We start from the raw sequence: 23728 nt of genomic DNA on the forward strand, positions 1-23728 counted from the left end.
TTTTTTATAATTATTTTGGTACTTTGTGAATATTAATCATTAGCAAATAACGGTCAAATTGGACAACACCATTAAGAAATTCTGATATGGCATGCAATAGTCACTATTCTTTTAATTTCTACATCAGCAACCACTAACGGTATTGTACAATTTAGTTATTATTTGCTTATAGTCATATTCACACGGTACCAAATGACAAAAAGCAAAGTATAATATTCTAAAATAAAAATATATTAAATTATAAGTAGTTTGGTGAAGTTTATTTAAAAAAAAAAAAAGTGAGAAAACAACAAAGACACTTCATATAATTTGGTAAAAGGCTTGGTATTGTTCAAAGCCTTAATAGAAGGAGAAAAGGCTTAATCACACTAATCTTGCTTTACATGTTGTTTTTGTTACTTGTCATTGGCTTCTATATGATAGGATAGACCTCAAATTTCTCACACTTGTTTATCTCATCTTCTTAAAAGCATTTGACCAAATAATTAAATAAATAAATAATCCATTTGATTGAGTACTCTATGGTCTATGTTGTTGAGATTCTTTTCATTTTTTTATATTTTGTTTGTTCTAGTAAATTCTACATGAAATAATATATGATGTACAATCAAACATATTAAATCAATAAAGTTTATAGGTTTCCCACTTGGATCAACTTCATAAATCACAATCCAAAATGTATATTGCCTTTTCTAACTTCTATTCAAAAGAAAATTATATTGTTAATGTAATTATTTACATAAGAACTAATTGTATATAGTTTATATATCTTGATTTTGGTTGAATTAGAGAATTAAATTTAACATGATCTACTAAAACGCATACTAGACTTGATTTATGATATATGTAATTGTTTTTTTTTTTCACTTATTTTGTTAAAAAATGTAAAGAATGTAGTTTTAGTACATGTTTTGGAAATTTGTAATACCATTTCTGGTGAATATTAAAGAAATTGGTGCATCTAAATGCAATTGATTCCAACCCAACAAAAAGTCAAAGAAAAACACCCAATTGCAAACTTGTAATTACTGCCAAAATCAAGTCCCCTTCTAAACAACCATGTCAATAAAAAGCCATAGTAAGTGACTCAAGCTAAACACAAACACAAACACAAACACCTCATCAAGAGAAAGTAACAACCAAAAGCCAAAGCCAAAACAAAGAAAAGAAACAAAAACAGAAAAGTGGCAACCTTTCATAGAAAACAACCCATTTTTTGAAAATCTTTGTTTCTTTCATTTTTTTTTTTTTTGTTTTCTTGATCAAGAAGATATATATATATATATATATATATATATATATTGGAAAACCCAAAATGGCAAACCAGCTAGAGAATCTAGTGCAGTCAATAAAATCAAAGGTCAGATCATTGAAGAAATCCAAGAAACCTTACATCAAAATGGACAAAAGCTCAAGTGTCAAAGTTGAGATCCGTAGCAGAAAAGCAAAACAACTCATTGACAAGACTCTCAAAAAGGCTGATCGTCCTGGGAAGCGCAGCATTTCTTGATCTTTTCTTTCTTCTTTTGTCGGGTCTCTATTATATTTCTGTATAGAGGTGATTAGATTTTCTTGGTTTTGTTTTACGAGTGCCTGCCGATTCTGTGTTCTTTTCTTGGGAAAATCTTTTAAGAGTATATAGAACCGTTTCAGGTTTGGCTTATAACAATCTGTTGGTTTTGTTCATGTAGCCGTTTTAATTGTGAATGAAATCTGATTGTCAAATCTTTTTAAGGCTGTTTTGATTTATTTTTTATTTTTGGAATTTAACATGGTGCTTGCTCAGGTATTAAAAAGAAGAAGATATGAACAGTTTAAGAGTATGGTCTCTCAAAAACATATATATAAAAGATTCTTGATTTGAATCTTCATATGAGATTTCAACCAGAGCCTTCATTTATGGTGCTTTCAGAATTAGCTTTCAAACCTAAACCAGAGTTGCAAGGCCTTTCATTTAGTTTTTCTTCAGGAAGTTCAAGGGGTGTGGGTATGAAGGAATAAAGATTCTTTTAGGAAATTGCAGTTAAGCAGCTAACAGTTGGTTGTAGTCACCAAGATTGATGTTTATCTATTTTGAAATTGTTTCAAATTTAAGTGTTATTTAAAAAGTAATGAAACATTTAATGATTTTTTTTCATCAATTTTACCCTCATGAGTGAAAATATTAATAAAATAGAAGAAAAGAGAAATATAATAAATAAGAAATTATAATGATTTTGAATAATATTAATAAAAAATATTTTATTTAAATTAAATTACTTTTACTATAATTGAGAATATTTAATGAATTCCTTAATTCTTCTTTACAAATTTTAAACCAAGTTTGGTCTAAGAAATGGAGAGTATATTTATTTATACTTTTAATCATTAATCCATTGCATTAAAAGGTGCAAAGCTGAAAAAATGAAAATAAAAAATACAAAGAGCCAGAAGCCAAAATAACGTGGACAAAAATAGTCCAAAAACAATCAACACAAGAAAATCCGAGGATGAAAACCGTGACTATCAGCTTTGCCCTGCCAAAACCTGGACGCGCCGCCATGGCAAATCACCTTTTAACAGCCAAGCCTTCATCAACGGAATACAGTAATGTTGATCATCAATTAATGATGCTTTTCACACAGAGAAAACCAACCCTTATTATTTGCCACTTGGATGGTTAATTTGGATGAGAGTGTCTGTGTTTCTCTATGGTATTATTAACCGTATCGTAATAGTATTCTTGTGAAACTGATGTTGTGAAGAGGTATGAAAAAGCTAGGAAAATTCTGGTTAACAACATTACTATTTCTGATTCACCGGTGAGACTGTAAGTAGACTTTTAGGGCTCCAAATTTGGGGAATGAAGTGCATAAGCATGAATCTCCTTTTCATTTATAATACAATTGAATTTTGGAAGAGAATTGGACTAACATTGTCAAGAAGTCTTGGCTTCCGGTAGTGATAGTGATGACTTGATTTCGCTTGCTTCAATCAAACTCTATTTATTATATTTGACTGTCTGACATAGAAAAACGGTCCAATAAAGGTGAAAAGTAGACGCTGGGATAAAGATAAGATGTCTAGACAAGAAGCAGCTTCTTACAGACTTCTAGGATGACAACAATCTAAGGTACGAGAGTATATAAATGAATCGAATTACACATTAAAACAGAGTGTAGAATAATTGATAACATATATGTAAAGAGTTAGAATTAATCACATGGAGTGTTTTTCGGTTGTTTGGCTGTAGAGTTATAGGAATTCCAAAATTAAAAGTGATTGGTTCAGATAAATTCCAGGATGAGTGGTTCTGGATCATTACAATATTGTTATTTATTCATTAGAGGCTTAACATGTACGAGGAGAGCCGATTGTAAGTCACTTAAACTTGAGGTTGCTTGTAATTCATTTAATAAATAAGCCAAACTTAAGACTGAATAATTGTGAGCTGGTTTGTTTATAAAGAGGTTTAATAAGTTCCAGTTTAGTGTGACTCGATAATAAACAAGCTAATCTTAAATTGGATAGAATTTCATTTGGCTCGATCCAATTTCATAGATTGATCATTCATATAAATTTCTGGTTATAAAAGACATAATATATATTTAGATATTTAAATTTTTAATTAATTAGTCAAGTTAACATATTAACTTTCAATTTAATTTAACATCTAAATTTTGTTTTTATAATCTATGAAACAATTTTAATTTTTAATTAACTTAACATATAGTTGAACTTTATCTTATGATAACTTTAAAACATCTATATATAACACATGTTCAGATGTCAAAAAGTATTTAAATATCATAAAAAATATAAATTCAAATCTCTATTAAATTAAATTAAATTAAAATTAAAATAACAGCCAAAATTCAAGTGCGCTTATAAAAATACTAAATTCTCATTAATGCCAGTAGAGAAACTCAAACTATTTCCCTTCTTATAAACTAAAAATATTAATTTGATATATACCATTAGATTTCGATAATGTTATTGGTTGATTTGATTTATAGCACCACCGACAGGACCATATGGATGACTTCGTGTATTGGATAATTTTGGTTAGTGCTCTGTGTCCAACGCTTGAAAAGTTTTGTGGGTTGCAGCCATTTGATTGAGCAAATTCGATCGGTTAGGTTAGTCTACATGAACCTTAGTGCTCAGGTCCCACCAAATACAAAATGTATAATTTCTTTCTTCAATACTAAAAAAATAAAAAATAAAAAATTATTCTCACCGTCTTAAAATTTAGATTTAATATCACTGCTATTTCTAATTTTTAATTTATAATACGGAACCGTTTAAATTTTAATTTTAATATCATAAAATTCCTTATCATTGTATAAAAAAACCTAATTTTGAATTTTATCGGATAAATGTTATTTGTCTTTAAATGGATTAAAAATAAATATACTAAGATGAAATTTTTCATTTATTTTCTAACGGACAACGGAATTTCTCTTTCTCTGTAATCAATATAATTTTCTAGATTAAACTCTAATTTCATTGTTAAAATTTTAATTGAAAAATTTCACATTCTTGTATCTACCCTTTCTCTCTAATTTCTCTTTCTTATGCTCTTTAAATTAAATTCAGTAAACAATTGATATCCACCCAACAACAAACAAGGAAGAAGGCTCAGTTTGCTGTTGGTGGTGGAGCAACTGTTTGTTATTGGTGGTGGAGCTTTAGGACCTGGTGGTGGTTCTGCTGTTGGTGCTCCTCCAATCTAATGGGATGTGCAAAACATAATATGGGTTAGTTAGGTTAGGGAGAAAATTGGTGGTGGCATTGTTGGATCTTGTTTCATAACAAAAACAAACATTTTATTAAATGTATTGCTATTGAGAATATGAGAAAGAAAAAAAATAATGTTTGATTGTTAAGAATGTCAAAGAGTTATCCATTTGAAAACTTAAACTGTTAGGTGAAGTCTCAAAAATAATAATTTTATATTTCTAATATGAAAAGTGAAGTCTCAATAATAATATTTTATTCTTAATACATTCTTGTATGTACATGATTGTAGGACTTAAAAGTGTTTTTAATTTTTAATAATACAAAATCTCAATTTTATTTTCCATGTTAATTTAAAGAGTTATGATTTTTATTTAAAGAATAACCAAGTTGTCATAGACTATTTTATATTTACTTTAAATACTTGATATTTAATGCGAGTAGAAGTATCTATTCTACAACTATATCAAATTAATTGATATATATATATATATGATGTAGATCGACATAAATATTCATTAATAGTATAGATCATAATGATATATACTTAACTTATCCATCTAAATGTCTGGAGATATAGCCTTTTTAGATGAGTAAAGCGTTTATGTTATATGTATAGATAGCTTACATTTGATATTGTGTGAAAACTATTTATTTATTTATTAAATAAAATTTTTTAAGTAATATATTTTTATCATTAATTTTAACAAATAAAATTACTATAATTTATTATCACGTTAGAATTGTGTTAGTAAATGTAAGATTAAAATAATAATTATTAATTTGTTTAAACTCATATTTCAATCACCAATTATTTTAATTTAGCAAATAATTTTTTTTTTTATCTAGGCTTGGTATATATCTCCATTTTTATCCTCCAAATAAATAGATGATTGACACATATTCATTAGTTTTGAATGATGGAGTATGTATCAATCATCTAACGTTAAAATGTAAAATACTTATACGTATGTTTCACTTTCCTATTAGTTGTGATGTATGCATCATGTTTTTGTTGACTATAAATTTTGTTTCGATTGAGAAATGATTAAAGTTGATCGATAATTTTAGACATTCGGAAATACATCAATCAGTAGAAATGTAGATGCAATGCCTGTTGTGTTGGTTCAAAGGGCACCGCCTTTTACCTTTCAATCCAGAAAACACATTCTTTGCTCTTAATTTTACAATTTAATAGAGACATCAAGAGTTACAATGCATGCATATGTACTTACGTACATGACACTGTTGAAATCAAGTGCATGCCTAAACTAAAACGATAGGATTCTTAGAAAATGCTATATAATTCTTTGATCAACTTTCATTGGAAAGTACCAACAAAACCTGATGAAGAGACGCTTGTGAATGTAGACAACAAGAAAAGAGGAGAAAGTACTCACAAGAGATGGTAGATGAAAGCAGAATATGGAAAAGATTTATGTAGATTGAGCTTAATCAAAGAACAAGAGCAGCTTCTCAATATATAAAGAATGCGTGTAAAGGACTAACATAAATCATAACTACTTAAATAGAAATGACTAAACTAATCTTGGCTATGTACAACTATTTACACTCCCCCTCAAGCTGTGCATGTGTATTATGTATACTCATCTTGGAAAGTAAGTAATTAAACTGCCTAGGATTCAAAGTCTTTATGTGAATGTCAGCAACTTGTTCATGAGTGCTGATATAAACTGGTTTAATGACACATTCGATGACTTTGTCTCTGATAAAATGGCAGTCAATCTCTATGTGCTTCGATCTCTCACGGAAAATAAGATTTTTGCTGATGTGTGTAGCAGACATATTATCACAATTCAAATCAACTCATGCTTTATGTTTTACTCCCTAGTCCTTTAACAAGAAAAGAAAGCCATTGATCTATATTCTACCTCTATTGAACTTTTGGCTACTACATTCTGCTTCTTTGTCTTCCAACTAACCAAAGCTCTACCAAGAGAAATACTAAAACCTGTTAGTGATCTCCTTGAATCTTTACAGCTTACCCAAATCACTGTCACAATAAGCTTTCAGCTTCAAATCAGATTCTGCAGGAAAGAAAATCCTTTGTCCTGGAGACTTCTTCAAATACTTCAACAACCTATGAGCTGCCATAAGATGTGATTTAGCTAGCTTAGACATAAACTGTGTCAAAAGATGAACAACATATGAGATGTTTAGTCTTGAGACAGTTAAGTTTTCCTACCAGCTGTCTATAACTCGAAGGATCACTAAGCAAATTCTCATCAGTATTAACCAACTTGCGATTCATCTCATTGGAACATTATTTGGCTTGTCACCAAGAAAACCATATTCTTCTAAAAGATTAAGTGTATATTTCCTCTGGCATAAAGAAGTTCCATACTTTTTTCTTGCTATCTCAAGTCCAATGAAAAACTTTAAGTTTCCTAAATTCTTCAATTTAGAACTTAAACTTAGTAGTTGTTTCAACTGTTCATCAAGAAGTTTATTAGAACTTGCTATGAGAATATCATTTACATATACTAAAATACCAATGAACCCTTCTTTAGACTGCTTTACAAACATCGAATAATCTACCTTGGACTGAATAAACCCATTGTCTGTTAAACATTCTGTCAGCTTAGCATTCCACTGTCTGGAAGCTTGTTTCAGACCATACAGTGATCTTTGTAACTTACACACTAATCTAGCTTGACAATTAACACTGTTAACATAATTAGAAGAAGGTTTTGCATATTCAGACTTGTAATTCTCCCCCTGAAGCTCAATACCTTCAGGAATCTCCATGTAAACATCCTCAAGAAGGTCACTATTTAAAAAGGCATTGTTTACATCTAAGTGAGACAATGACCAAGCCTTGACAGCAGCCACAACAAGCAATGCCCTGACTGTAGTATGCTTGACAATAAGGCTAAATGTTTCTTCATAATAGAAACCATACTTTTGGCTGTACCCCTTAGCCACCAAATGAGACTTGAACCTTTTAATTGAACCATCTAAGTTATGCTTAATCTTGTAAATCCATTTAGAGCTAATGACATGTCCTTGGGGTAAAGGAACCACTGTCCAAGTTTGATTTGTTGTTAAAGCCTCAAATTCGTCTTTCATGGCAACTCTCCAATGCTCGTATTCAAGAGCTTGGTTATAAGAAGTAGGTTCTGTTTGTAAGGAAATGGAAAGTGCAAAATGCTTATGAAGAGGGGAAAGATTCTGTAAGAAAGATAATGATGAAGAGGATGAGAAGTAGAACAATTTGTAACTGAAGAAGTACCAGTTTTCAAAGAATGGTGATAGGCTTGTAAGCATGAAGGTAATCTGGAAATTTTTGTGCTATGTCTGGTAAGGATAGTTGGAGGTGAAGTAGCGGTAGGAAAAGAAGAAGGAAAAAGAGAAGATGCATGATCATGAAATGATGCTAGAGCATGAGATGCAGCTGGGACATTAGAGTGAACAGGAGGTGAATAGCTATCAAAATAAATGTCATGATCAGACAAATGGAATAGTATCATATCAGAAGAAAAAGAAAGATCTTGAAAAGGGAAAACAAACTCATGAAACTGTACATCCCTAGAAATAAAGATTGCTTTAGTATCAAGATCATAGAGCCTATAACATTTAACACCAACAAGATATTCAATTAAAACACACTTCCTGGACCTAGGCTCAAACTTCTTTCTATGATTAGATAAAGTGGAAGCAAAGGTTAAACAACCAGACGCTCTAAAATGATCATAAGAAGGTGTTTTCTGAAACAATACTTCAAATGGACTTCTGTTTTGTAAGAGAGGAGTTGGAAGTCTGTTAACAATGTATATAGCAGTAAGCACTGTATCCCCCCAAAAACATGTAGGTAAGTGGGCCTGAAATAAAAGAGATCTAGCAATATTAAGGAGATATTGATGTTTTTGTTCAACGACTCCATTCTGCTGAGGAGTATAAGTGCACGATTTTTTATGAAGAATCCCTTTATTAGCATAGAAACTAGATATAGCAAACTCAGGGCCATTATCTGTTCTTACAATCTTAATGCTAACATGAAATTGATTAAGGATAAGATTGTAGAACTGTTGCAATAATTAGGAAGCTTGAGACTTATTATGCGTAAGGAAAACCAAAGTTGATTTAGAAAAATCATCCACAAGAGTAAGAAAATAGTGGTGACCAGAAATATCAGCTTGAGAATAAGGGCCTTATATGTCAGCATGCACAATTTCAAAAGTGTGACTAGTATTATTAATATGAATTGGAAAAGAATTCCTTTTCTGCTTGGCTTTTAGGCAAACAAAACAAGGAGTTATAATAGGTTATTTGGCAATGGAAAGGACAGGAGAAAGAAGAGAAAGCTTGGCTTGAGAAGGATGTCCTAATCTACAGTGCCAAACATTAAAAAAAAACATTATAAACTGAAGTAGTACAATTTATAGTTCCTGAGTTGAAATGAGAAATACAATCGACCGAACTAGAACTAGGTACAATAAACTCAGAAGTTTTTGAATTGTCCTGTCGAAGAAAATATAGCCCAGCTTGCATCTTGGCAAGTACAGTCCTCATCCATGATGAATGGACCTGAGTAAGAATCAGACAATGATCATGCAAGAAAGTATGTGAAACTTGTTTAGAAGCAATAAGTTGGCTTACTAACAGTAAATTAAAAGTGAAAGAAGAAACTAGAAGAACATTAGTAAGTAATAGAGAAGGTAACAACTAAACACTACCAATGTGAGTAACAGATGCCTTATGTCCATTAGGTAAATGAACAAAGGAATTATGAACTTTAATTGTTTTGAAAAATATTTCTGGTGTACAAATTATATGATCTATAGCACCAGTATCTATGATCCAGTTGGCATGATTATGCAAATGCAAAGGATGCATATGAGCATTCATGCCAAATGAAAGACATATACCTGCCATATTAGAAAAGTTTTTAGAATGGACATTAAAAACTGATGGAGTATTAAAAAGGATTGGTAGAGATGTAGTTGGGTTGTTTATGGCTAAAGTTTGAGCATTGAGGAGGTGCATGATTTTCTGAACTCGATCCTTCAACATGTCAACTTGAGAAGCAGTAGAATCTGAATCCTTAGAGTGGTATCACTGTCATCTAACTGAGCAACTTGATTAGCAAAACCAAGTTTAGAGTGAGGTGAGTCCACTGACCTGGTATTATTAAATTTATAATTTTATGGATAGCCATGTAAGTTATAACACTTTTGTTTGTAATGACCATTTCTGCCACAATATGCACAAATCACATTTGACAAACATTGATCCTTGTAATGTCCCATTTTACCATACTTTAAACATTTAATATATTGTCTAGACTGTTTGACAACCATAGCAGCAGCATCAGTAAAATTAGTAGATTGTAAATGCATGCTTCTTTGGGATTCCTCTCTCAACACCATATTATAAGCATGATCAAGACTTGGAAACGGCTTAAGCAAGATAACTTGTGATCTAAGTCCTTGGTAGCTCTCATTCAGTCCATTTAAAAAACTAAACACATAATTCTTCTGTTGAAGAGCAGCATATTTTTCAAAACAAGTGTCATTGCATTTTCCGCATTCACATTTAGGGTGAGGACAGTAAGACTTTAACTCCTCCCAAATTGCATTAAGCTGAGTGAAATATGTTGCCCCGCAGAGCAAGAAAAAGAAAATGAGTCAGTATCATAGAGAGGAACTTCACGCAAAGTATACCGAGTGAGGATAAAAGAAAGGATGATTGCCGAAGCTTTTCTGCTTCCAATTATCTTGCACATGGAAAAGATGTAAACTGTAAAGATAAAGAGTCATAACTGCTAATAACAAAGCAAATATAATAATCTTTGTGTTGGGAATGTAATTCATTTTTCTCTTTCTTGTAATTCGTTTACTTCTCAACCTAATTTTTCATAATTCTTAACTTATTTTTGTTTGGTTGATTTAGTTTTTACAGAATTAGCTTTATTTTGTATATAACCAAGAAATAGATAGCAATTTTGTAGCAATAGAAATAAAGTGAAACAAAAGTATGGGGAAAAATTAAATTTACTGCGGGATTTGTTGAGCTGTAAATTTAATTAAAAAGTTTTGTTATTTGGAAGGAAATTTTTTGTATAAATTTAGTGTATATTTCTATCTATACACCAAAATAATAAATAAATGACATATATTTATTAGTTTTATATGATAAAGTATGTGTCAATCATCCAAATATCAAAATGTAAAACATTTAATCAATGGGTCACTTCTATTAGTTTTGATGTATACATTAAATCTAATTAAGAATCTCCATATCTATTTTACAGTACAAGATTCTCTCATGTTCATGTTCGGGTGAATATAACATACCAATGTTCATAATTTATATTTTTAATTTAAAATCAAAAGATTTTATTGAAAATTTAAATTTAAAATTTAAAAAATTAGTAGTTTTTTTTATTGAATAACAAATTTTAATCTGACTTCAAATCAATAATCAAGATTATATAAATATAATCTATGATGTTGAATTTGAACATAAAACAATTTTAATCCCTTAATTAAACCGCAATGGATTCAAACTTCACGAATTTTTTATTCAAAAAGAAAAGATTACGTAGGACTTAAACACAGTTTAAAAGACTAATAAACTATAGGTTTTTACCTTCAAAATCTTGGGCTTTGCTCTAAACTATTCGGAATAGTTATCTTCTCAAAACTCAGCACACTCTTCACCACCATAATCTTTTATCAAATTTCTATGCAAATTAATAACAACTCAAATGCCTCTCCCTGACCATGGCACAGGCACAAGTTTCTCTTGTGAGAGCAAACCCTCTATTTAAAGCTTTTTGGTTTTTACATTGAACCATCATTTTCTCGGCCAGTGCTTGGTCGCCACAACCCTGCATTCCTCCAGAAACTTGCTCATCCTGATCCTAATAAATTCGCCCTTAAATGTTTCATAGGTTCAAATGATTATTCAAGAATTGCTATGAATCCTTAACTACAGAAACTAGCCCTTCCAGTCTTGATGGAGAGCAAAAGAATCCCAAGAACAATATCGCAAGCCAAAATAGGAACATCGTTGAAGTGGTTAATAGTATCATCCCAGAAACTCTCAAGAAATCCTATGGAATTCCGACGAAAGCAGCCACCATCATGGTAATGGCATTGGCAATGGCTGAATTAATGATGAGCTTTATGCGTGGCTGTGACTCTGCATTAGCCTTGTCTGGTGGCCGCATGGGCGGACGTTCAAGTAGTAATTGTTCGAGCTATAGTATCAGTAGTCGTTATTCGAGCTACAGTAGTGGTGGTTCAAGCTTGTATTCAGGACCAACCTCTTCCTGTTCTTATTCAAGCTCTCCTGAAAAACTAACACCTGAAGAAGAAATTTTTTCTTTTAATTATTTTGTTCTAGCACTTATAATTTTTTCTGTAGTTTTGATTTCGTTTGAAATTTTATCGACAGCACAAAGACCTATTATGTATCCAAGCTTCAGGTATCATTTTCTCTTTTCAATTTTTAACAGGAAGCTGTTGATTATACAAAATTTATTTGTTTTGTTGTATATGTCATTTGATTCAGAAATTATTATATGTCATTGTCCATATCAGGTAGCAGTATATGACGCAGAAAGGACTTTCCGAATGGACCTTAATCGAATTGCTGAAAAGGCTGATACATCTAAAGCTTCTGGTTTGCATCGTATGCTTTCAGGTAATGATCTTGAATTTTAAATTCTCTTTTATATGAAAACACTTATGTGTTATTCCTTCTTACTTGGATTAAATCTTTAGGAGTATATATCTTTAGATGCTGCTGCTATTGTCTTTATGATTGTGTAATACTTTGCATTGTCGTTTCTTTTACCTTTGTGTTTGCAGATACTACAAGGCTATTGCTTAAGCATTTCGATTCTTGCATATCTGGCTACGTTTCTGTAAGTTTCTAATCTTGTATTTGTTGATACATCTGATGACATATACCTGTAATCATGAACTTGAGTACATACTCTTTCTTTGTAGGTGCATCAGCAGGAGAAATGCGATCCTGCTATGGAATTCTTTGATAAACTTTCCTTGGAAGAACGGGAAAAGTTCGATGAAGAGACACTTGTTAATGTAGACAACAAGAGAAAGGAAAAAGTATCAAGCATAAAAGATAATGAATTAAGCAGAGGCCATACAGTGGTAAGCTTGAGTATTAGATGTTCTGGTTTTGCTTATGCAACTGGGATTCCATTGAATTCAAAATATCCGACTTCATTCTTCTTCAATTTTCTTTGTTTTCAGGTAACAATCTTGGTTGCTACTTATGGAAGTTCTAATAAATTGCCCACTATCAATGGCCCTGTAGACTTATAGGAAGCCTTGCAAGTAGTACCAACCATTGGCCTGACTGAATTTGAACTATGAAATACATGCTGTCTTAATCAACCGTTTCTTTTCTTCTGGATTTTTAATATTTAGGATTGTATAGAAAATTGAAATGATGAATTGATTGTTTATATGATTCTGATCTTTTTACAATTGATTGTGTTGGTATTTATATAGACATATACAACAGTACCCTATTCTACTTGGTTGCCTTGGTATCTCTGTCCAATGTCCTTTTCTTCTCTGGAAAAGGTTGGAGCGGCCTTCCTCTATCATAGGGATGGTTGCTCCCTTTCTTTAGGGCCTGTGATGAGCAACCCTGCACAGGCTTTTCTGCCTGTGCAGTGTCTGAGACCATACCTACTTTATTTCTGCTTTCAACACTCCCCCTCAAGTTGGGTTCGTAAAGGTTGATTGAACCCATCTTGCTAAGGATGGTCTGGTGACTACTTTTATTTAGAGCTTTTGTAAATATGTCGGCCAATTGATCATGACTCTTGACAAATGGAGTTTTAATTTCGCCTGACTGTACTTTCTCCCTGATAAAGTGACAGTCCACCTCAATGTGTTTAGTACGTTCATGGAATACTGGATTGGATGCGATATGTCGGGCAGCTTGATTATCACAGTACATCAACATAGGTTCTTTATGATCAATCCTCATGTCGAGGAGCACTTGTTTGATCCAAGTGAGCTCGCTTGCCGTGGATGCCATGGCTCTATATTCTGCCTCTGCACTTGATCTTGCCACTACACTTTGCTTTTTACTTTTCCATGTTACTAGGTTTCCTCCTACGAATGTGCAAAAACCTGTTGTTGACTTCTTATCGCTGCTTCCTGCCCAATCTGCATCAGAGAAACCAATTATAGTGTTAAAGTGGTTATTTTTCATCCAAATACCTTGACCTGGAGTGCTTTTGAGGTATCTAAGAATTCTATCAATAGCATCCAAGTGGCTAGTACGAGGGGCATGCATAAATTGGCTTACCATACTTACAGCATAGGAGATATCAGGTCTAGTGACAGTCAGATAAATTAACTTCCCTACTAGCCGTTGATAATGTCCTATGTTATCTAATGGGTTACCATCTTCTAAGTTAAGTTTGACATTAGTTTCCATTGGAGTGGATGTAGGCTTAGCTCCTAGTTTCCCTATTTCTTTTAAGAGGCCGAGCACATACTTTCTCTGAGATAGAAATAGACCTTTTTGTGATTTGGCTATTTCTATTTCAAGAAAGTATGAAAGCTGACCAAGGTCCTTGATGTCGAATTTCCTTTTTAATTTTTTCTTAACCTTTTTAATTTCTTTGTTATTGTTACCAGTTATGATGATATCATCAACATATACTAAGATAATAATGGTGCATAAGTGATTATGTTTGATAAACATTGAGGAATCTGAAATACATTTACTGAAATTAATATTAAGAAGGAACAAGCTCAGCTTGGCATACCATGCTCTTAGAGACTGCTTTAGATTATTAATTGCTTTGTTTAGCTTACATACCAATGACGAGTCTGATGTGGACTTGTGACCTGGGGGGAGAGTCATGTAGACTTCCTCTTCTAAATTTCCTTGGAGGAAGGTATTCTTTATGTCCATTTGAAATAGACTCCAACCTGAGTTAGTGACAACAGATAATAAAATACGAACAATGTTCATTTTTGCTACAGGAGCAAAGGTTTCCTGGTAATCGACGCCATAGGATTGAGTAAACCCTTTGGCTACTAATCTGGCTTTATATCGCTCGATTGATCCGTCACAGTTAAATTTTATCTTGTAAACCCATTTACATCCTACAAGTTTTTTATTTGATGGTAAAGGGACAATTTCCCAAGTGTTATTTTTTTCTAAGGCAGATAGTTCTTCCTCCACGGCCTTACACCATTTTAGGTTAGTGTTGGCATCATAGAATGAGGTGGGTTCTGTATGTGCCATAAGATTTCCTAGATAGGCTTGATAGTTATGAGACATGTGATCATAAGTGATGAAGTTGCAAATTGGATACGATACCTTATGGGATATGTAATCCCTTAACCTGACAGATGGTTTAGTTATTCGAGTGGATCGTCTTAAGGCAATCTCTTCCTGTAGAGGTGCAATGTCCTCGCTTCTGGCAATAGTTTCTCCCCCTGAAGGGATTTTCTTAAGTCGAGAGGAGGCTCCCCCTCCAGATGAGTGTCCTGGCTGGAACTACTGAGATCTGAAAAAGAAAAGTTATGTGGAAATAATGTGGATGGCCCATGAGAGTGTTGAGGTCAAGTACTGTGAATATCATAAGGTTTATAATATGGTTCGTGTTCCAAAAAGTGACATTCCTGGAAACATAGACTTTGTGAGTGAGGGGATCATAACATTTATATCCCTTCTTGCCTATGGAGTAACCTAAAAAGATGGTTTTGGCAGAGCTTTTTTCAAATTTGTGAAGACGCTTAATGTGAACAAAGTGCAACCAAAAACACGAATGTGCCCTAGCTTAATTTTTCAGTTTTTGAGAATTTCTAAGGGGCTGAGATTGTGGAGTTTGACACTTGGAAGACGATTAATAAGATAGGTAGCAGTAAGGAGAGCATCGAACCAAGAAATAGAGGGAACATTATTTTGAAAAAGCAGGGTGCGAGTGACATTAAGCAGATGCCTATTTTTCCTTTCAAAGACCCCATTCTGTTCAGGGGTATTAATGCATGTAGTCTGATGAAGTATACCTTCCTTTTTAAAGAAGTTTTTAAAGTGTTGATTTATATATTTTGTACCATTGTCAAAACGAAAAGGTTTAATACTATCGGTGTATTGAGTTTTAACAAAGTGAAAGAATTCTTGAAAATATGATAAAACTTCATTTTTGCCTTTTAATAAATAGACCAAAGTTGTGCGAGTGTAGTCATCAATGAAGGTGACAAAATACCTAAAATGATTGTAAGAAGTAACAGGGGCCGGACCCCAAATGTCAGAGTGAATTAATTCAAATCGTTTTTAAGAGGTATGATATGAGAGAGGAAAAGTGAGACGAGTGTGTTTGGAAAATTTACAAGTCTCACAGTGACTGGAATTTAAATTATAATAGAATAAGGTATTTAAGACAGAGTCGGACGGATGTCCAAAACATAAATGCATTAACATGCCCTGATCGGCTGTTTTAGCAGACATAAAATATTGATTGGTGTTCTTAAGATAGTATAGACCATTGTCATAATATCCTTCACCAATCATCGTCCCTGTAGTGCGATCCTGAAACAGAACAGAAGAAGATGAAAAAATAACATTGCAGTTGAATTCATTAGTGATTCGTCCAACGGATAATAGATTAGATTTAAAATCAGGAATAAATAAGATATTATTTAGATGTTGGCTGAGTAATGTAGTATTACTACTACCTTGGATTGGAGTTTTGTGCCCGTTAGCGACTGTCACATGTTGAAATTTTTTTCCGGGAGAGAAATTTTGCAATTTCATGAAATCCCATGTCATGTGATCAGAGGCACCAAAGTTAATAATCCAATCAGTAGAGCAGTGTGTTAATTTTGTTGGAACAGAATTAAATGATTTAGATACCGAACCTGACCCACTAGGTTGTTGATTTTGAACCAGAGCCTGGATTTGAGACAGTAGTTGATTGAGTTGAAAGGAGACTGTCGGGTCAGATCTATGTCTGAGACGGGTCGAGTCAGAATTGGGGGCAGCGGAAAGGCGGGTCGGGTCGGGTTGCTCACTGCCGGGTCGGGTTTGCTTATCTAACCCGGTATATACACCTGACTCTCTTAACCCTATTTCATAACAACTCCCGCTCCCACTCTCGACATGTAACCCTTCTCTAGGGTTTTCTCTTCTGCTGCCACCCCGTTTCTCTCCTCTGCCCCTTCTCCTCACTCCCCCAGGGCCTTCTCACCCCCGAGATGGCCGCAGATGTGGGTAGAGGAGTCAGCCTCGGCCGGTTCTCGACGGATGTTGAAGGCTTGGCTGTCTGTGAGGTCGGAGACAGGGTTCATTGTGCTTCTTCGAGTCTCCTCGCGCTGTATGTTTGGTATTACAACATCGATTTTGGGGAGTTTCGCTCCGAGGAGGATCTGTGATCTCAAGCCTTCGTAGCTTGAGTCCAGACCTCCTAAGTAGGTATATACGAGATCCTGTTATGCTTGTCTCTGTATTTCCTCTAGGTCGTTTGATGGCGGAAGGTAATTCTGTAACTCTTCCCACCTTATGAGTATTTTTGTTGCATATTGAGATGAGCTTTTGGTCCCCTGTGTGATTTTTGATAACTCTTGCTTGAGTCTGAATATGTGTGTGAAGTTGTGTTGGTGGCCGTATAGGCTCTGCATTTTGTCCCAGATTGATTTTGATGATTCTATTAAAATACAGAGTTTGGAAATCTGGGTTTCCATAGTGTTTGTAAGCATTGACATGACCAAATGGTCATTCATTTGCCATTCCTCCATTCTGTCTAGTTCTTCCTCTGTTGGGGCCTCTGGCCTTTCTGGCTTTGGATGTTGCTTGGTCCCAGTGATGAACCCCAGCTTTCTTCTGCCGCTGAGGCCAATGTACACTGATTTCGACCATTCGAAATAGTTGGAATTTCCTTTAAGTGTTATGTTGGTTAGTTTGTCATTTTGAGACATGGCTGAAAAAAAAATGGTAGATGATGAGTACAGGTTAAACCTACTCTGATACCATGTAGAAAATTGAAATGATGAATTGGTTGTTTATATGATTCTGATCTTTTTACAATTGATTGTGTTGGTATTTATATACACATATACAATGGTACCCTATTCTACTTGGTTGCCTTGGTATCTCTGTCCAACGTCCTTTTCTTCTCTGGAAAAGGTTGAAGCGGCCTTCCCCTGTCACTGGGATGGTTGCTCCCTTTCTTCAGGGCCTGTGATGAGCAATCATGCACAGGCTTTTCTGCCTGTGAGTGTCTGAGGCCATACCTACTTTATTTCTGCTTTCAATAGATTATTAATCAAGTGCATGATATCTTGCTGACATATTCATGCAAGCAGTGGAGGCTTTATGGGCTCCTCAGTAAGAAAAAGAGTCAATAACAGATGAGGAACATTGTGAAAGTATCCCCTTCTGAGGATCAAATGATTCTGCAACTTTATATCCACTAGAGTGGCAATCTGCAAACCTTAGCTTTCTTTTTCTTTTTCTCTAATCCTCCTTTCTTTATCAATTAACTGAACTGTCAAGTAGCAGGTTTAGGCTAATTAATTTGGTATATAAAGTGTTGAAGAAAACAGAATAAGGGACATGGTCTCAGAGACTGCACAAGCTGGATTGCTTGTGCAGGCTTCTCATCCCTGACCAAGGGTGAAAGGGAGCGACCTTTCTTGCAGGAAAGGTCACTTCTACCTTTCCCTTTTAGAAAGTAGCCGTTAGGACATGTACCAGCATCAGTATATATGCTCATCACATTTGTAAATATGAACTCATAATTCTTAATCTATTGTAAATACTTATCATAGTTCAACAATCCAAAATTCTACATGGTATCAGAGCTGGTCTAGCCAGTCATCACCTACCAAGCCACAAAACTCACATTTCGACATTCAAAAATAATGGCTCACAATGAAACCACCAAAATCACCAACATTGTGCTGCAGGGCAGTCACAACTACTTTGAGTGGTCAAAATCCATTTTCATTGCCCTCAGTGCCTGAAAAAAAATTGGATTCATTACAGGCAGCAAACAAAAACCAAAACCAGCAATTCTAGAAGCACCGACAGAGGAAGAATTAGAGAAAATCGAAGAGTGGCAATCATCTGACCATTTGGTCATGTCCATGCTCACCAACACAATGGAAAGTAAAATTGCTCGGCTATGTATCCTTATGGAGACATCAAGAGCAATATGGGAAAAAATACAGACCCTCTATGGCCATTAAAACAACTATGCACATATATTCAAGCTAAAGCAGGAACTGTCCCAGATCGTTCAAGGGACCAAAAATTCCACAGAATATTCGACAGAAATATTAACCAAGTGGGAGGAGTTACAAAACTACCTCCTACCATCAAATGATCCGGAAGAACTACAGAGAATAGCGGAGCAAGATCTAATTTATACTTACTTGAGGGGTCTGGATTCAAGCTACGAGGGCTTGCGATCGCAGATCCTGCTCGCCCTTCAACTGCCTTCAATCGAAGCCATAATAGCTACGATTCAGCGTGAGGAAATAAGAAAGAACTCGATGAACGAGATTGCAGAAACCACCGACAACCGAGCCTACTCCACCCACCGCGATTTAGATCGATAGAAGGGAGGAGTCAGCGCCATCGAATGATGTGACCACTGCAAAAAGCAGGGTCACCATCGTGACGGCTGCTGGCACCTCCACCCTCAACTGCGACCAGCACGGGGGTGGGAAGGTCCGGGAGCCTGGAAGAAAAGAGGAAGAAAAATTGGAGAAAAGAGGGATGAAAACCCTAGGAGAAGGGGTGTGGGTGCTGGGGCGTCATATGCCGAAAATTATATGACGCCCCGACCCGAAACACGATCCGGTTACATAGGGCTCCACTGAACCGACTCAGAAGCCCGATCCGACCGCTCGATCCGGCCCTACGAAGCCCCATCTCACGAAGTCAGAGAGGAAACAACTGCCTTGAGATGCTCTAGTCGACAAACCAGACTGCCTGTCAAATTTAGAGACTATGTGTCTCATACGGTGACATATCCCATTCAGAATTTTATTTCATATAATGTTGTATCTAACCAATATCGCAATTATCTATGTTAGATCTCCAATCACTCCGAACCTACAAACTTCTACGAAGCCAATGCCGACCCCAAATAGTGTAAGGCTATGGAAGAAGAACTTCTAGCCCTTGAAAAGAATGACACATGGAGCATTGTATCCCTTCCATCAAATAAAAAACTAGTGGAATGCAAATGGGTATACAAGATCAAATACAATAGTGATGGAACTATTGACAGATACAAAGCCAGACTCGTAGCACGAGGCTTCACCCAAACTTAGGGAGTTGATTATCAAGAGATCTTCGCTCCAGTGGCCAAGATGAACACAGTCAAGATCCTACTTTCAGTAGCAATCAATCAAGGCTGGAATCTATTCCAAATGGATGTCAAGAACGCCTTCCTTCAAGGAAATTTAGCAGAAGAAGTTTACATGGCCATTCCCCCTGGATATAAATCAAACTCAGACTTATCCCTGGTATGTAAGCTCAAGAAAGCAATCTATGGCTTGAAACAATCCCCAAGGGCATGGTATGCTAAACTCAGCTGTTTTTTATTAAGCACGAATTTTAATAAGTGTGATTCTGATTCTTCCATGTTCGTTAGACACACTCACACACACACCATTATTCTTTTGGTATATGTTGATGACATCATAATAACCGAGAACGATAATCAAGAGATAGAGAATGTCAAACAAAGTCTAAAAAAGGAATTTGACATTAAAGATCTAGGTCAGCTATCATACTTCCTAGGCATAGAAATAGCAAAATCCAGCAAAGGTTTATTCCTATCCCAAAGGAAATATACCCTTGATCTATTAAAGGAAACTGGCAAGATAGGAGTCAAACGTGCTATCACCCCAATGGAAACCAAAATTAAACTCAATTTAGAAGACGGAGATCCACTGACCAACATAGGACACTATCAGCGTTTAGTAGGAAAATTAATTTATTTAACTGTCACTAGATTTGACATTTCTTTTGCAGTTAGTGTGATAAGTTAGTTTATGCATGCTCCTTGCACCAGCCATCTAGAAGCCATTGATCGAATCCTCAGATACCTTAAGGGAACACCCGGACAAGGAGTCTGGATGAAAAGAAATAACTCTACTAATACAGTCGGTTTCTCGGATGCAGATTGGGCTGGAAGCTGTGATAGAAAGTCAACCACTGAATTCTGTGTATTCGTCGGAGAAACTTGGTGACATGAAAAAGCAAAAAAGCGCAATGGCATCCACGGCTAGCGAACTCATTTGGATAAAGCAAGTTCTCAAGGACATGAAAGTAGAAACCAAGGAGCCTATGAAAATGTTTTGTGACAAGCAAGCTGCCCGGCACATAGCATCGAACCCAGTGTTTCATGAAAGGACCAAGCACATCGAAGTCGATTGCCATTTCATCAGAGAAAAGGTTCAAAAAGGGAAAATTGAAACACCTTACATCAAGAGTCAAGATCAACTGGCAGACATATTTACAAAGGCTCTTGACAAATAGAATCATCGGTCCATTCTCAGCAAGATGGGTTCAATAAACCTATATGAACCCAGCTTGAGGGGGAGTGTTGAAGAAAACAGATTAAGGGACATGGTCTCAGAGACTGCACAAGCTAGATTGCTTGTGCAGGCTTCTCATCCCTGACCAAGGGTGAAAGGGAGCAACCTTTCCTGCAAAGCAGAAAAGGTCACTTCTACTTTTCCCTTTCAGAAAGTAGCCGTTAGGACATGTACCAGCATTAGTATATATGCTCATCACATTTGTAAATATGAACTCAGAATTCTTAATCTATTGTAAATACTCATCATAGCTCAACAATCCAAAATTCTACATAAAGGCACTGCAAATCCCTTGGAAAATAATTTCCATTTTGTTAATTAACTGCATGCCTTTGATGCTCTCCCTTCTCCAAGCAATCTCTATTTACTGTTAAGAGTGAACTTAAACATAGCAGAAAAAGAGATTGTAATTGTTCCAAAAGAAGAAAAGAAAAAGAACAAGAGATTGTAAACAGCAGATTATGCTCGATTCTGATAAATAAAATTTTCAGTCAATTTTCGGTACTAGTTTCAGAGGTTATTTGTCTTACATATACAATCATACATTACTGTCGACCTAATCCTCATAATTTGTCTAATTTGCAAATCCTAGTATCAAGTCGCTCACAGAACAGTTCAAGATATTACATAGATGGCAGAACCAATTAGGAGATATCTAGCCATGGGAAGCAATAGGATTCATCAATTTTCTCTAGAAATCAAGTGGATATAGAGTAATGGAAACACTGATGACAGTCGGTGATGGGTTGAAGATGGTTTTGGAGAAAGCATAAATAGGAGAAAATGGAATAGTAGAGGGCATTTAAAGAAGCTTACGACGAGGACGTGGAGTGGTTTTAGGTTCACTTCCATTTCCCGGGCTGGTAGGATACTGTCTGAGCAATAATGAGGATAAAGAGGATGACTGCAGCAGAAAGAGACAGAAAAGCCCATGGATTTCCAAAATTGGTTTGAATTAGATTAGCTCGCCATTGATTCCCGCTCTTTTGACAGTAGTCATGGACTTTCTTGTGCACTTTATGCAGGTCGCTTTCAGCTGGGTCAAATGGAATGTCCTTGCTGAGAGAATTAAACAGTTTAGCCACAGCTTTGTTGCTAGCAATGGGGCTCTTGATTATCCCCTTAGAATGTAACAATGCAACATCCTTTTCATTGTTAATGATACTGTCCATGAAAAAGATGTAAGAAATTACCTCATTTCCTGTATAGAAATGGAAACGCTCGAAGGCGATCATATTAAGAAAGATCGATTCAGTTGAATCATCAACTGCGATGACAGGTAGCTCAAGGAGTCCTCCTTGGAATGAGATGCTTGCCAAACTGCTAGATTTGCTTTTCTTGAACTCGACTCCTGCTTCATTGAGCTCTCTTGCAGACTGGATTATATCTTCTCCACCTTTGCATAAGGATTGGTGCAGACCAATGAACTTCCTCAGTTCCTACATGAGATATTTGCTGAAGGCGTTGAGGTTTGCTCTTGGGTGCATCGTTCTGAACCATGCTCTTCCTGTGCAAATCTAAGTCGTGCAAGCATTTACCAAGGCGCGATGAGGTAGTCATGTAGGGAAAGAAGAATTGAGTATTAGATTGTTGAGATTTTCTTCTTCCTGCACAAATTCAATAGTTTTGCAAATAAAAAATCAGGGTAGATGTCAACATAACAGTGTAATATATCTATACCTTTGTGTTGCTGCCCAAACTGAAAAGAAAACAGCTTCTCAAGAACCCTCATTGGCAACTGATTTTCAAGCAACAACATGTCATGCTTGATATGGGGCATCATGTAAAGTTTCCCATGTCTGCTAAAAATTGGATAATTAACGGTGTAGCCATCCAATGCGCCACCCTTATCATCATCAGATGTAAGAGTAGCAAAGTGAAAGATTTCCAGCATAAAACAGCCATCAAGAATCATCATCTGCAGAAATTTGCGGATATCTTTTTGCCATTTTCTGTCAAGCATGTCGTATGCTTCTTCCAAATCCATCAGTTCATCAGCCAATGAGCTTCTCCATAATGATAAGGACCAAGAGAGACTACCTGAGGCTTGTAGGCTTTCTCGTTCAGGTCTGACACTCGGGTAGGAACTTTGTAGATTGAACGTTTCGTCCAGGAGTCATCCATCTCAGCGGAATGATTCACCATGTTCTGAAGGTTTTTATTAACTTGAGCGACCCAATCCTGTACTTCCATTACTTTTTCTTCCTCAATCTCTATTGGAATTCTCACCATGTTCTCAAGTTTTTCGTTAACTTCATACCCACCTCCTGTCCTGCCATTTTCTCAAACTGTTCCATTGATTAATTACGACAGAGATGGCAAAAGAGATATGGGCATGGGCAAAGGGATTGGTCTAATGAGATTTGGATCCTAGTAGAATCCTAGTATCCACTCCTACACTCTACAATCTTAGTCAAATAGTTTTTCAA

General features: G+C 35.2%; 3 protein-coding genes across 3 annotated transcripts; 2 read left to right on the forward strand and 1 right to left on the reverse strand.

Annotated features, from left to right (window-relative positions):
* The first annotated feature begins 1203 nt into the window (after positions 1–1203).
* Positions 1204–1734, forward strand: LOC8268931. The gene has a single exon (XM_015721114.3). The coding sequence runs from the start codon at positions 1316–1318 to the stop codon at positions 1508–1510; it is 195 nt and encodes a 64-aa protein (XP_015576600.1). The 5' UTR covers positions 1204–1315; the 3' UTR covers positions 1511–1734.
* A 9731-nt stretch (positions 1735–11465) lies between these two features.
* LOC8273833 lies at positions 11466–13037 on the forward strand. The gene is made up of 7 exons (XM_048375339.1): positions 11466–11489; positions 11655–11995; positions 12142–12172; positions 12288–12390; positions 12558–12613; positions 12699–12863; positions 12966–13037. Exons 1-7 carry the CDS (start codon positions 11466–11468, stop codon positions 13035–13037), a joined length of 792 nt encoding a protein of 263 aa, XP_048231296.1.
* A 9104-nt stretch (positions 13038–22141) lies between these two features.
* LOC125370315 (UPF0481 protein At3g47200-like) lies at positions 22142–23531 on the reverse strand. Its single transcript, XM_048375340.1, is given in 5 exon segments — positions 22142–22707; positions 22760–22879; positions 22882–22902; positions 22980–23306; positions 23309–23531. Coding segments are annotated over 5 exon segments (1257 nt in total).
* Between the last annotated feature and the right edge of the window lie 197 nt (positions 23532–23728).

Source organism: Ricinus communis, chromosome 6 (assembly GCF_019578655.1).
Source record: "Ricinus communis isolate WT05 ecotype wild-type chromosome 6, ASM1957865v1, whole genome shotgun sequence".
Taxonomy (NCBI): domain Eukaryota; kingdom Viridiplantae; phylum Streptophyta; class Magnoliopsida; order Malpighiales; family Euphorbiaceae; genus Ricinus; species Ricinus communis.

What these genes read in the sequence shown, in the direction of transcription:
- LOC8268931 (XM_015721114.3), top strand. Translation starts at nt 1,316, where the DNA reads ATGGCAAACCAGCTAGAGAATCTAGTGCAGTCAATAAAATCAAAGGTC.
- LOC8273833 (XM_048375339.1), top strand. Translation starts at nt 11,466, where the DNA reads ATGGCACAGGCACAAGTTTCTCTT. An exon ending in GCATATCTGGCTACGTTTCT is followed by an intron (nt 12,614 to 12,698) that starts GTAAGTTTCTAA and finishes CTTTCTTTGTAG; the next exon opens with GTGCATCAGCAGGAGAAATG. An exon ending in TAAGCAGAGGCCATACAGTG is followed by an intron (nt 12,864 to 12,965) that starts GTAAGCTTGAGT and finishes CTTTGTTTTCAG; the next exon opens with GTAACAATCTTGGTTGCTAC.